The sequence below is a fragment of the Brachycentrus maculatus genome, unplaced genomic scaffold (genome assembly GCF_059751285.1).
Source record: "Brachycentrus maculatus isolate JH-2025_06_01 unplaced genomic scaffold, ASM5975128v1 h1tg000196l, whole genome shotgun sequence".
In the NCBI taxonomy this organism is placed as follows: domain Eukaryota; kingdom Metazoa; phylum Arthropoda; class Insecta; order Trichoptera; family Brachycentridae; genus Brachycentrus; species Brachycentrus maculatus.
Window position 1 is genome coordinate 271610 of NW_028280947.1, and position 14037 is coordinate 285646.

General features: G+C 35.0%; 2 protein-coding genes across 2 annotated transcripts; one reads left to right on the top strand and one right to left on the bottom strand.

Annotated features, from left to right (window-relative positions):
- Positions 1-1806: 1806 nt before the first annotated feature.
- RagA-B (Ras-related GTP binding A/B) lies at positions 1807-10547 on the bottom strand. The gene is made up of 6 exons (XM_088263049.1): positions 10418-10547; positions 8305-8404; positions 6328-6545; positions 4234-4400; positions 3411-3657; positions 1807-2736 (listed from the first exon to the last, which is right to left on the bottom strand). The coding sequence occupies exons 1-6, from the start codon at positions 10427-10429 to the stop codon at positions 2560-2562; spliced, it is 921 nt and encodes a 306-aa protein (XP_088119175.1). The 5' UTR covers positions 10430-10547; the 3' UTR covers positions 1807-2559.
- A 636-nt stretch (positions 10548-11183) lies between these two features.
- HBS1 (translation elongation factor EF-1alpha (GTPase) HBS1) lies at positions 11184-13662 on the top strand. The gene has a single exon (XM_088263047.1). It carries the CDS (start codon positions 11412-11414, stop codon positions 13452-13454), a length of 2043 nt encoding a protein of 680 aa, XP_088119173.1. The 5' UTR covers positions 11184-11411; the 3' UTR covers positions 13455-13662.
- The last annotated feature ends 375 nt before the right edge of the window (positions 13663-14037 follow it).

The following is a 14037-nucleotide window of genomic DNA, read 5'->3' on the forward strand; positions in this document are numbered from 1 at the left end:
AAATGAAAAGCATGTTTAACAAAATGTAATATATTATTAGATGATTTTTTAATGACAATAAAACTATTTTATGAGCATTCAGAATGATCCATTCATTTACTTAACAATACAATGCATTCAAATGAATATGCACCAATGTCACAAGGCAAAGATATTGCATTTTTACGCCAACTTATATTATTGCATCCAGTAAAACCTCGATATAACGGACCTCTATTTAACGTACTTCAGATATAATGGACTAAAAATCCGGTCAGTAAATATTATACACTTTTCCGTAATTTTAGAGAGTTGATTATAAAAAAAAACAGCAAACTTCAAAAGTGCAAACAAAACTTGATTCCTTTTTCGAAGCAGAATTACAGATAGCAAGCGCATCGATATCAAACAGCGACATCACTACACTACGAGTATCCAAAGACAATAAATTTAATTTCTATTGTGTTTGTACTGTTTATTTACATCTAAAAAACAGAGTTTATATATATATTTTAAAAGTTTTTGACTTATTTTAAACCTATTTTTATATAACAGACTTTCGGCTTTAATGCACACCTCCTCCCACCAATTCGTCCGTTATATCGAGGTTTTACTGTACTTCTTTGTGTCTTGTGACTTACATAATATACATTTCAACTGGAGACATTGATCTAGTAGAGAAATAGTACATTTTACAAGTCGTACTAATATATTGTACCACGTAAGTGATGAGGTAAAATTGAATAAAATGACGACAAATAAAATATTTGGTCATTGTTATCAATATTTCCAGCGGGGACTCAGGAAAATTTGGCATCCAAATTTTACACGTAAATTATTGAAACTACAAATTTTAGGTGCGCATCGAATGATGTCAATAATTTTTAAGTTTCGTAAATAATGAAATGCTGGTCTTGATTCAATCATTTAACACAAGTCTTACAAAATGAAAACATAAGAATCAAAGCCTAATTTGTATCTGCCGTCAATACAAAACGGCAAAATTTATATACATAATTAGACCTGGTGAAGTTTTTACAGTTGACCTGTAAAAGGGACAGCAGATATATTGTCGATTTAAAGATTTAAAGTGATTTATTTAAGGGCAAGACAAGAAATTAAATTAGCAATAACTCATTTATTAATAATAATAATAATAATATAATATTTAAAATAAGTAATTAAAATTGTGACTGGATAAACATATGTAGATTAATAACAAGCCGATTTCTTTTGTTTTAATCTATGAGAGTCAAACAATGGAGTGGTTACTATATTCTGCATTGTTTTCCCTTCAAAGATGTACAATGTAAATATTATATGTATTTTAACACTAATACTTTTTAAAGGAAGGAAATCTGCCATGTGAAAGTTATAAACAGGTATACATACTAATTGAAAGTTAGGAAAGTGCTTAAGGATCAGTCATCCAAAACTTGCATCTATTTAAATGAAATAATGCACATTGAAGTGACTATATCCGCATGATACGTGGCGGAAGGGTCTGGTAACAAATAACACAGAGTTATTTAAGTTTACTCTTAAAAGCTAATGGTAGAGAATTTGTTTTTTCAAACCCTTATCCACACCCCGATGGTGCATAGGGCACTGCATTGTATAAACTGCAGTGTTATCTTGATCGTTAACACACAAAGGAAAGGTGATCAGCCCTCCGCTTCAGGTACCAGTCCAGGATAATATTAAATAAATATTAGAGTGAAAGAATCACTTATATTTATTTGACCCCCCCTGGGAATCGAACCCGGGACCTCCAGAACGATAGCCGAGCGTGCTGACCATTACACTACGGAGGCGGACAAAATTAGCTAATATGTAGACCCAGTCTGCTGTCGTTTAAAAAAGGTTTCTTTAACCTTTCCCTTACGGTTCTAAAAAACTTCCGCCGGCAACGGTGATATGTATTTTCTATACCATATTAAAATGTGATTTAAAAACGGGAAAAATATGAATATTCCTAAATGATGCTTTTATTGACCATAGTTGAAGTTGAAATGTAACAGTTTTGTAATGTTAGCTCTGGTAAGTATCTGAAAACGAAAAAAAAATACATCGTAAGTAGCCGCAACAGCTAGCGTAGCGACACAACCGCCGCACATGTAATCCGCGCACTACTAAACTTGCTACGACATGCGCGTATGCGCAAAGCGCAGCCCGCAACAACACGTTGAGTGATTTTATCCTTGATTTTTTCACAAATTTTTTATTTCTGTCGCTACAAATGAATAACTTTACATTATAATACTTTTAAGTAATACGTAATTATACCACAGACGAATACAAAAATTCTGAGCCCGTATCTGTTATATTTTTTACTGATATTCTCATTTTTAAAGTAGAGTTATAGTAAATTCATATCACCGGGAGGGAAAGGTTAAATACATTAAAAGTACTGGCTGCAATTAAAAAGTATGGACTTAGTTATGAATTCTTTTCAGGATGAACAGTTTTCTTTACAAGTTTGGCTTAAAAATCAATAAGGAATCTATATAAAAGATGCAAAGCATATTAAAAATAAAAAATAAACACAGTGATTGGTCCATCAAATAAAATTTGACACTATCAACGATATTGTGCCGCACTGGAGGAAACCTTCTCTAATTTTTCGAAGTGTTTTCTTGCATTTCTTATGTTGATGAGGGTAGCTTCAGACGGTATGTTGGACTCTGACATGACAACCATTACGTATGTGTTGCTCGTGAAACCGTCGATGAACGCAGCAAATGCGCTATTACGAACCTGAAAAAATAAGAATCATGAATCTTGATACAGTACTAAATGTGTACTCCGTCAGTAATGTAAAATATAAAAACTATAATTTTATATGGCAGTTTAGACATGAGTTTATTACATTTTCAGAAAGGCCAATTGATGAAACTAGCAGATAACAGTCTGACTGTTATGTGCTAGTCTCTGTTGTATTCTGTAAAACGGTCGGTAAAAATAATTAGAGTATAATTTTTTAAATAAGTAAAAAAGTTTGCAATAATTATAGCCTAAAATTTATAACTTAGATATCAACCCTAATAAAAATAGGAATAAAAATTTCAACAGCCTTCCTTTAGAAATTAAAAATATAAAAAAACACTAACACCAAACAGGATAACTTCCTCGCACCGCATAAAAATATATATTCCCCAAAAATATTTTTTAAAACGTATAACACGTCACCATAAAAAAAAATCCTCTCCAAGCACAAGAGCACAGTTTATTTTTTGGAGAGGCTCAGCGCAATTATAATTTTAAGGTTGTATTAAGTAAAAATGTACAAAAAAAGTTACTTATCTAGATAAATTAGTCTATTTCAGAACATTAATTATCATTTTTACTATTGATTTTTGTGCAACATCAATGATATTTCAAGATTTCTTATTTTTATCAATAAAGAGCTAATAATAATAACCGGAGAGTACCTCCATGCTTTGGAATTGTGCGGCCAGTTTGGAGCAGGACAGCTTGAACTGCTTGATGATATTGGAGACCTTCTCGAATCGGTGGCCGTCCTTGTGTTCTCTGCGCTGACAGTGAGAAATCACTAGGAACGTAGCCCTCTCAAATAGTAACACTTCGTCAGCATCTACTATATTGGCAAACTGCTGCAGGGAACTCTCTAGCTCTTTGATATTTGGTATGAGCATATAGACTATACTTGACCACGCCCTAAAATGTAAATTTTGAAAATTAACATGTTGACTGCCACGGCAATTTTCAGAATTCCAGTCTAAAAAGTCAATTTCATTTATTCATATTATATTATGTATTAACAACTCTAATTATAGTACATAATTATATTTTCTGTTCATTTAATACTAAATTTTCTGTTCATGTAAGCCGCATTGATTTTTTGTTCTCTTCCCATGCGCCATCTATCCATATTAGCACTGATATACATATTAGGAATTTTATCCTAGCTGCATGAATATGGCAAGTAAACACAGTACGAGATAACTCGTAGTCGGCATCCTGGCAAAGAAAACAATCTACGAGTTATCTTGTATTAATTCAATCCCACAGCACACAAGACTTAATTTTTAATCGTACAATTCCCTTAATTGATTCGGCAGTCAGTTAGTGGTAAAAATCTATCCATTTTTAATTTAAGTTTACCCTAGTAAATACCACTTAAAAACAGGCCACAAGGCCTACACCAAGCAGAAGAAGAAATTGAAATAAATATTTAAAATAATCTGCGATGTTGCGAATTGAATAATAAACACAAAAATAGTACAAACATACTTGTATAATGTTTCGTCCCATATGCTTGTGCGGAAAGCCGTGCACTCTAACGGTTTCGATAGCCCCTTCAGATCTTCTTCTCTCTCTCTGAAAATAGCATCTCTTTGCTCCTCCGCGACCAAGTCCATTTTGTGCAAGAGGCAAAATATCCGCGCTTCCGGCGAATTCTAAAACCAACCAGAAGAAGGCATCGAGTTAAGCTCCACGTTATATTTCTCAATTTCTAAAATTAGTTTTAATAACTATATACACCCTACTATTTACCAATATAAAACTGATGTAAAACTTGATGCCCTTTTTAAAATCTTTTTTATAAATCAATTGAGGAATAAGTCATCTTCTAACCCTAATCCCCACCCAATGGTGCATAGAGCACTGCATCGTACTGACGCAGTGTTATCTTGATTGTTAACACATGAAGATATGGTGATCAGACTTGCGCTTCAGGTACCAGTCCGGGGTAATATTGAATAAATATTAGAGTGAAAAATCACTTTTATTTATTTTCACTCCCCCCCAGGAATCAAACCCCATTACCTCCAGCACGGCAGCCTAACATGCTAACCATTATACCATGGAGGCGGACAATTTACCAATATAAAATTTTAAACTTTTTTTAAACTTTTTTATAAAACAGTTGAGGAATAAGTGCTAAGTAGAAAATAATTAACAAAATGTTAAAATTAACTCCGGAGTGGAGAAAACCTAGATTTGTGAACAAGTATTTGGACACACTCAAAATGTTGGACAGCGTGTTTCGTGACAGCTGTTGTCATTTAGCATTTTCAATGTTTTTGGTTGCATTGTTGTTCAATAGATTTTTATATTTTTCACTACTTCATACATGCATTGTGGAAAAAAATCTTAAAAATGTATTTTTTCTTTCTTTTTGTGCTTGTATATTATGTTAAAATAGACTAAAAAAAAAAAAGTATGTCAGAAGAACTCCACCGACAAGACACAAAAGGTGGCTTGGTAGGTCTCTGCAACAAATATAGATACTAATTATGTATATGAATTCATAAATGAATGTATTTATAAACTTAAAACTCATATAGTACATACTTATTTGTTAACTTTTTTCATTTTTATCTTTTTGATTTTTTTGTTTTCTGTTAAAATCAAAAATTTGTAGTTTATATTAGCACTATTAACACATTGTGTACGGTGTGCACATATTTGTGCGTTTCAGAAACCTTGTGTGGTGGCGGGGTGCACATTTTTGTGCATTTCGGCTACCTTCAATTTAGTATACAAAAAACACGTCATAAACTTCTAATCTCTTGGCCTTTTTGCTTTTGTTGTGTAGTGGATAGACGTCGTTGTAATATAAAAAATAATACTGATATTTACTGGTTCAAAACATAGCTAATGGTCGTAATCTGTTTTGAAGGAAATGTTACAAATTAACTTTAAACAATGGATACAGACGGTGCGTTTTTTTCTTTGTCTTAAAATGAAATAAAATACAAAGATCATTGTCCTTTACTTAAGTTGGCAGTTGGTACTTACAAAGCAATAAACGCGTGTGGGGAAAGCCCATAAATAATTTTTTATTCGCAGATTTTGAGTTTTCGGCGGTTGTTAAACTGTGTTGTTATTTTCTAATATTTTATTAGTGTTTTTAACATTTTTTTTACTTTTGTGATTTGTGGACTAACATGATTTTATTTTGAGACATTAGAGACCATTTAACCGTTTTTGTATTGTTTTCGAGTTCAACCTCAGAGCATTCTTGTATTATAATAAAACAGCTGTCTAATGTCGCCTGCCTCAAGATACAGTTTTATCAAAACATTGCCGTAACTAATGTGTTAATCTATTTATATTTCTGATATCTATTGTATTCTTTCCAGTGCCTTTTATTATAACCTAAAATAAAATATATATCCATACACAGGCCATCCCTTTGTGGGAACTTATTTTGTATGGATTTAAAAGATTTTTATTCTTGTAATTATAATATATTCTGATATCTCTTTGGGGATGAATCCAATATGTGTTCTAATACTAGGCGCATACGCCACCGCCTAATTCAACCACCTAATTCGCCACCGTTCAAGGGAATAATATGGTGATAATTTTCATACGTACATTGAGTATGGCCTCTAAACAGGTCTGGTAATAGTGTATATCTTTTTCCAACTCTGTGCTCTCAACATCGAAGACGTATATCAGGACTTCCACGTTCTTGAAGATGTTGTCTCTCTGGGAAGCGAAGTAGTTCTCCATGAAAGCCTCCTGACCCCCGCAGTCCCACAGATTGAGGACCAGGTTGCCGAGGAATCGAACATGGGAATGTTCAACATCAACTACAAAGCGATTTCAAAATATTGTTATTGATATTTGGCTTCAAGAAACTCCCGAAAAAAAAAAAAAAGGTTTTGGGGTGTGGAATATTCACTAGGATGGTGGACTTATACATCTGCACAGGGCTTTTTTTTCATGTAATGCCACTGCGTTCATCGGCTGGTTTAAGCAATCACTTTACACATGATGAGATGTCAAAAAATAATATGAAAATAACTCCTGTAATTGGAGATAATCCAGATTTTGTGAACAAGTATTTGGACACACTCAAAATGTTGTAAAGTTGTATTTTAGTAACAAAAACCCTAGTTATGGCATTTTCAAATATATAACTATTAAAATAACTAGGCGAAACAATTGTCACAATATTAATTTTTTATTAGTTATTTATTAGTTAGTTATTAGTTTTTGTTAATAAAATACAACTTGGACTCAAAAAATCTGTGTTTGATTTAAAAATTAATACATAAATTAAAATGGAGTTCTACAAATTAAAATGCCAAATCAATAAATAACCTCTTTTAGCTTTACAGCTAGTCCCTCACTGGCATGGTTTAAGCATACAATTATGTTGTTTTCTGTTTAAATCCTTTACAGTAGACGCTCTCTTAACCTGTGCGGCTTTAATTGGCCTCTTCTAGGGACGCCTCGCGTCCAATTCTACTGCATTCTACTGAAGAAGTTGTAAGTTCATTAAGCCGCGACTACACATTCAAAAAGTCGATTCAACACAAGGAGCAGCAGAAAATAACAGAAGTTGTAGGCCAACTTTTTAAAATAAAATTGGAGTGATGCGTGGCTTTTTCCTGTAGATATTTTTTGCAATGAAAATGTAACTTTCTCTTAAAAGCACTATAAATATTTCATTATAACTTATTATAATAAAATATTTGTAGTGATTTTATTAATCAGTCTTGATAAAGAAGCGGTTAGCTTCGAAACCGGTAGATATTATAATTAAGTTATAATAAAATATTTACAGTGATTTTAAAACAAAGTTGTCCGCCTCCGTAGTGTAATGGTCAGCACGCTCGGCTACTGTTCTGGAGGTTCCGGGTTCGATTCCCAAGGGGGGTAAAATTTGTAAAGTGATTTTTTCACTGTAATATTTATTCAATATTACCATGGACTGGTACCTGAAGCAGAGGGCTGATCACCTTTCCTTCGTGTGTAAACGATCAAGATAACACTGCGTTTATATGACACAGTGCCTTATGCACCATTGGGGTGCGGATAAGGGTTTTATTTATTTATTAAAACAAAGATACATTTTAATTATAAAATGGAAAATCACAAAGTTAGTGCTTCAAATATAAATTATATATTTTTTACAGTTTGTGAAATGTTAATTTTTAATGTGTGAGTTTCTGATACAGAATAAATGTTCCGTTTTTCTTAGTATTTTGAAAAAATGAACTTTTTTCTTCCACGTGAAAGTGTTTTTTTTTAAATGTGTTTTTCACTACCTTCTCTTTAACCAGCTTTTTCATTATCCGTCCCTGGGTCGGTTGTGTCAAGGCCGGTCAAGAGAGCGTCTACTCTATTTGAATTATTTTGGCCGCATAAAAAGGTCTCATTTTTTCAACGACCTTGGGACTAGTGGATCTATTGATTCTGCCATATTTTTCTGCCATATTTTAAAGCAGCAATTATCAGGATGTTTTGATTCATAAGTAAAATGCGCTGTTTTTGTATTTTGTCTTACTTCTGAGAGGTTTTAATAAGATAATAATCTAAAAAGTTTTATACGTAAATACATACTTGTGGCTCCTAATCTCCTTGTGTCTCTTGCTATATAATTAGCAAATATGATTGATCTCATACTCGTCTTTCCAGACCCACTCTTGCCCATCAATAAAACCTAAAAAAAAATATTAATATATCGAATCGAAAAAACATACCGCTCACTCCTTTCAACAACGTCGTATATCAAAAAACTTGATTTTTCAGATCGTTTTTAAAGTTTAAAAATATAATAAAATGTATTAAAAATAAATATCAAGCCACTTATTGAACTTTTCACTGTGCAACCGGTCTTTTTAGGTAAAACCTGAATGTTTTTTCTCCGTTTGAAAAATATTTAGTTTATTTAAAAAAATAATTAAACAATACCTTTTCTTCAAAATGCAAAAACAACACTTTCTGCCCTGTAGCGGGTAAATATAAATTTCATTTATCGATTCGGCAGTCACTTTGTGATAAAATCTATCCATTTTTTATTTATGTTTTACTTTAAAATAGTGGTATTTACTAAGTTAAACATTAAATAAAAATGGTAAATATTAAGTTAAAAATATGCTGCTTTTGCTGGGATATAGTACATTTTCTGGGCATTCTAAAAACATGCACAACTGAAAATTGACGATTTTTGATTTATGACGTTCTTGAAAGGAGTGAGCGATATGTGAAAAAATGGTAATTATAAATGACGTCAATATATTAAGCCGGAAGAATAATGCAAAAATCAACATATAGGTATTCTCGTTTAGGATAGTACGAAAATCATCATAAATTTCAAGCTTGCACACACTGCTATGCAGATGACACTAAAATTTATTTTTATTGCAAACCGGAGCAGAAAGATGAACTTGTTGACTCTATTAACACATTGACTGCTACGACAATTTTCAGAAATCCGGTGTAAAAAGCCAATTCTTTAAAAATATTATTTTACTTCTTGATTTTGAATAATCATATTTTCTGTTCATTTATTAATAAATTTTCTGTTCATGTAAGCCAGCATTGATTTTTGTTCACTTCCCAGAAGCCATCTATCCATATGACCACTGATGTACCAGGAATTTTATCGTAGCTGCATGAATATGGCAAGTAAACATAGTACGAGATAACTCGTAGTCGGTGTCCTAGAAAAGAACGCTATCTACGAGTTATCTCGTAGTTGGCAGTCAACGTGTTAATAAGTGCATTGAGAGAACAGGAGAATGGATGGCTGAAAACAGATTGACATTAAACCTGTCCTAAACAGGACACTGGATAGCCACACCTAAATGACAGAATTTAATTCATAACACGACATCACTCAATTCATAGAGTACTACTTCAACCGCTGTCAAATTGCTGGGCGTGTTCTTAGATTCTGATCTCTCCCTTGAGACTCAAATCAGCAAAACAACAAATAAATGTTTTTATCAGCTCAGGCAAATTAAAAGCATTCGCAAGAATCTGCCAGTTGATGCTGCCCGTCAATTAATAAATGCGTTTGTAGTATCTAGAGTCGATTATTGTAACGGTACATACACGGGTCTATCAAACAATAAAATGACTCGACTGCAATCAGTGTTAAACGCAGCAGTGAGACTAGTTTTTGGAATTTCTAAATTCAGTCACATTACCTCACTATTTCACCAACTACACTGGTTACGCTTTCCCGAAAGCGTTGAGTATAAACTCTATCTACTCATGTATAAATCAATACATAATATGGCTCCAGAGTATCTAAAAGAGATGTGTATTCCAGACAAATTGGTTGATAGACGTCTCACGCTTCGATCGGCTACAACAACTGCTATGGGCAAAGTGATCTTACCAGCTCGCAACCAACGCACTAAATTTGGCGAGCGTGCCTTTGCTGTTGCGGTCCGATGGCGTGGAATGCTCTTTCACCAGTGGTTAGAAATAGTGATAACGAGATGATCTTTAGAAATAAACTAAAAACACATTTACTTGCTAAATCATTTCCAGTACATCTTTCTCACAATTTAATCATAGTGAAGCGCCCTTGAGGTAGTATTTTATAAAAATGGCTATATAAATTATCCAAATTTATTATTATTAATATTAAAAATTTCCACAGAGAATACCAGTAAAATAAAGAATTTTAAGTGCCAGAAAACATGAAATAATAATCGCATACCTTTTTCTTCATTTTGGAGCTGAATTTGAGGAATATATCACATGAGCAGTATGTAACAATTTATATCACACAGATAGACAGTCCCCCGAGATGACAAATCCCTGTGAACAAAACGTCAAAATACGAAAACGTCACAATATGTTGCTAGTGTAGAATAATATGCAAATAATTATAATCTTGTACAGCCAAACAATTTGGAAAATTATGGTAAATTTCCATGCCTTACAAATTTTATTTTTATGACTATGTTTGTTTTCGAGTTGGTTATAGATCTTTCTTTTTAATTCTATTTTGTAATATTTTGAAATTGTATTTCCCGAATAATATTTTTATGTAGCAGACTTGGGGGCTGAAAGTATATGCGGCGAAAGTGAGCAGAACAGAACAAGGACGGTCGAAAAAGACTTTGTATAATCTGGTGGTGTCAGAAGTCAGCGTGATCAGAGGGCATGTATGACTAAGTGTATGGATGTGAAGGAAGCGAGGAGTGTATGTCAGGACAGAAAAGTGTGGTGTTCCATCCTCTTTTCCTACCCCTACAGGAAACGGCATGATGGTAGTAGTAGTAGTAGACTTACGGGGGTTTTGGGCTGGAACTTTTTGCTTTCGGATCTCCGAATGAACAATAAAAAACCGATAGAAAAAACTCGAAAATATCACATTCGGAATTCTGAAAATCACAAACGTATGCGAAAAACGTTCGTTTGCAAACAGGTTTATCTTCTATATAATCTTTGGGTTTATCTATGCTTATGATTATTTTGACAGTTGTTTCGTGATTGTTCGTGATGTTTCGTCGTCTCGTGCGATTGTGGTGAAATTCGTGGACGTATGTGCGACGTGACTGGTAATCTTAGCTTGAAGGTTATACATATTTTTTCTTTGAAAGCTTCGAAAAAGCTCTAGAATGCGTTTTCCTAATTCCATACATCCGTAGCAGCAAGTCAAAATATTTATCAGTTAAAAACACGATTCGATTAATACAGGAACGGCGATGTCTCGTCACAGGAATGTACGTTCCATGAACTATTCCGACGAATACGATGGTTACGACGATGTTTACGGACACTCCATGGAGGATGATAGCTATATTTCTCCTAGCGATGCTGCCCAGTTCATGTATGACCGAGGACGCTCTCAAGCAATGACCAGTTATTTCGAACAGCACAAGGATATAGAAGAGGAAGATGAGAATGACGACGATTCTATGTCTAGGCCCGGGCAGCGACGCGACTCCGAGGACTTCAGAAACTTGCAGCTCAGTGAAATGGACGAAGCTAAACTGATGTCATGTCTGGATGAAATTCGCAATGTACTAGGTGATTCCGTCCCTGAACAGACAATAATCAAAACTGTATTAGCTAATGATTTTGACATTCCCAAATCGTTAGATGCTCTCTTAAACTCAGATAAAGATAAGGACACAGCCACAAATAGTAAAAAAGTCCCCGAAACTAAATCAAAAACATCGATCAATAGTACTAACGAAAGGCATTTCCCTCCAGAAACAAAGCCTAAAATAGTATTACCGGTGAAAGTTGTCGCTGTTCCGAATGCTGTAAAAGGGTTCAAAGTGGAAGACACTAATCGTTTGAGTAATCCTTGCACCCCTAGATCACAATCACCGGAATCCGGACGAGCGACTCCCAGCAAATCTCCCGAACCGACACATTCTGAAGAAAAATTCACCCCGAAAGCTAAAGAGAGTAAAGTGGACGCGGCAGCCTTGTACCAAACTGAGCGAGGATCCGTTAAGGAGCATCTGTACGTAGTAGTCGTCGGGCACGTTGACGCGGGGAAGTCTACGCTGATGGGTCGCCTCTTGTGCGATCTCGGCGAAGTCAGTCAACGCACTCTACACAAGTACGAACAAGAAAGTAAGAAAATCGGCAAGCAGAGCTTCATGTACGCGTGGGTCCTAGATGAAACCGGGGAAGAGCGTGTGCGCGGAATCACTATGGACGTCGGCAGAGTCCAATTCTCCACCAAAACTAAGCAGATAACCGTGCTAGACGCCCCCGGACACGCAGACTTCATCCCCAACATGATATCAGGTGCCGGCCAAGCCGACGTAGCGCTTCTCGTGGTCGACGCAACTCGCGGTGAATTCGAATCTGGCTTCGATCTCGGAGGACAGACTCGCGAACACGCCCTCCTCGTGAGGAGCCTCGGGATCAACCAACTGGCCGTTGCCGTTAATAAATTAGACACGACGGGTTGGTCCGAAGAGCGCTTCGAAGAAATTTGCGGAAAGCTAAAAGTATTCCTCAAACAAGCCGGTTTCAAAGAATGCGACGTTACATTTGTTCCTTGCTCGGGATTGACGGGAGAAAATTTAATAAAATCACCAAATGAAAACCAGCTCTCCAGATGGTACAAAGGACCTTGTTTAATAGATGTTATTGATAATTTCAAATCTCCGGAACGCCCGGTAACTAAACCTTTTAGGATGTCGGTAAATGATATCTTCAAAGGCACCGGGTCCGGGTTTTGTGTCTCGGGTCGTATCGAAACCGGAATGCTCAATGCAGGGGACAAGATCCTGATCTGCCCTACTAAAGAAACCGCCTTCGCTAAGTCTATTCTGATAAACGAGATACCCAATCCTGTCGCGTTTGCCGGTGACCAGGTCAGCGTGATCGTATCAGGCGTTGACATGCAGAGCATATCCGTGGGCTTTGTGTTGAGCGATCCGGTGTTCCCGGCTCCCGTAACTTGCAGATTTGAAGCCCGGATCGTAGTTTTCAATGTCAAAGTCCCGATTACAAAAGGCTATCCCGTTCTGCTTCATCACCAGTCGCTCATCGAGTCAGCCAACATAGTGAAACTCACAGCCCTCATGAACAAGAGCACCGGGGAGGTGGTCAAGAAGAAACCCCGCTGCTTGGGCAACAATTCCGTGGCCTTAGTAGAAATAGAGGTCTGCAGGCCCATCTGCATGGAGACATATAAAGATTTCAAGGAACTAGGCAGGGTCATGTTACGTGTTGCCGGAGTGACGGTTGCAGCTGGTCTTGTGACTTCTATAATTAAGTAACGTCGTAAATTAATATATCAATCTCATTCTATATTTGACAGACTGCACATTGACAACTTTTTACATTCATATATGAAATGTTTTATATGACTAATATTTAATATCTCTGTGTAAAAGGTGAACCAAAATTGTTAACGAATTATAATGTATGTATATGTTTTATATTTCTGAAGTTGTGAATTTACAGTTATTAAACCTGTTTGAAAAATTATTATGTGCTTTTTTCTTATAGGGTGGTTGTTTTGTTCCTTAAATTCCATCTTGGAAACATAATGTTTTAAGAAAACTTCCGTTTTAAGTCCATCGAAATTTAAAAAATAATATAATTAACATTTGTATTATGATAATCAATTGGGTATTTAAATTTTATTGGTAATCGTAGAAAATATAAATAAAGTTATGGTAGAGTGAGGATTCATAGGCCTCTGACTTGAGTAGATGATAATAAGACGGGACCATGGGTGCTTATTGTTAACTTATCTTGTATTTGTCAATTTTTAGTAAAACCTTACCTTCTTATAATTTACAGATGAAATAATATTTCATAAATGTTGTAATACTGCATTATGTACCAATATTTTGT

Excerpts from the sequence above, each read along its gene's own strand:
- RagA-B (XM_088263049.1), bottom strand. Across the intron at positions 6,546-8,304 it reads AAGGAGATTAGGAGCCACAA|TTGATGTTGAACATTCCCAT; the intron begins GTATGTATTTAC and ends ATCGCTTTGTAG. Across the intron at positions 3,658-4,233 it reads TGGGACGAAACATTATACAA|GGCGTGGTCAAGTATAGTCT; the intron begins GTATGTTTGTAC and ends TTTACATTTTAG.
- HBS1 (XM_088263047.1), top strand. The coding sequence starts at position 11,412 with ATGTCTCGTCACAGGAATGTACGTTCCATGAACTATTCCGACGAATAC.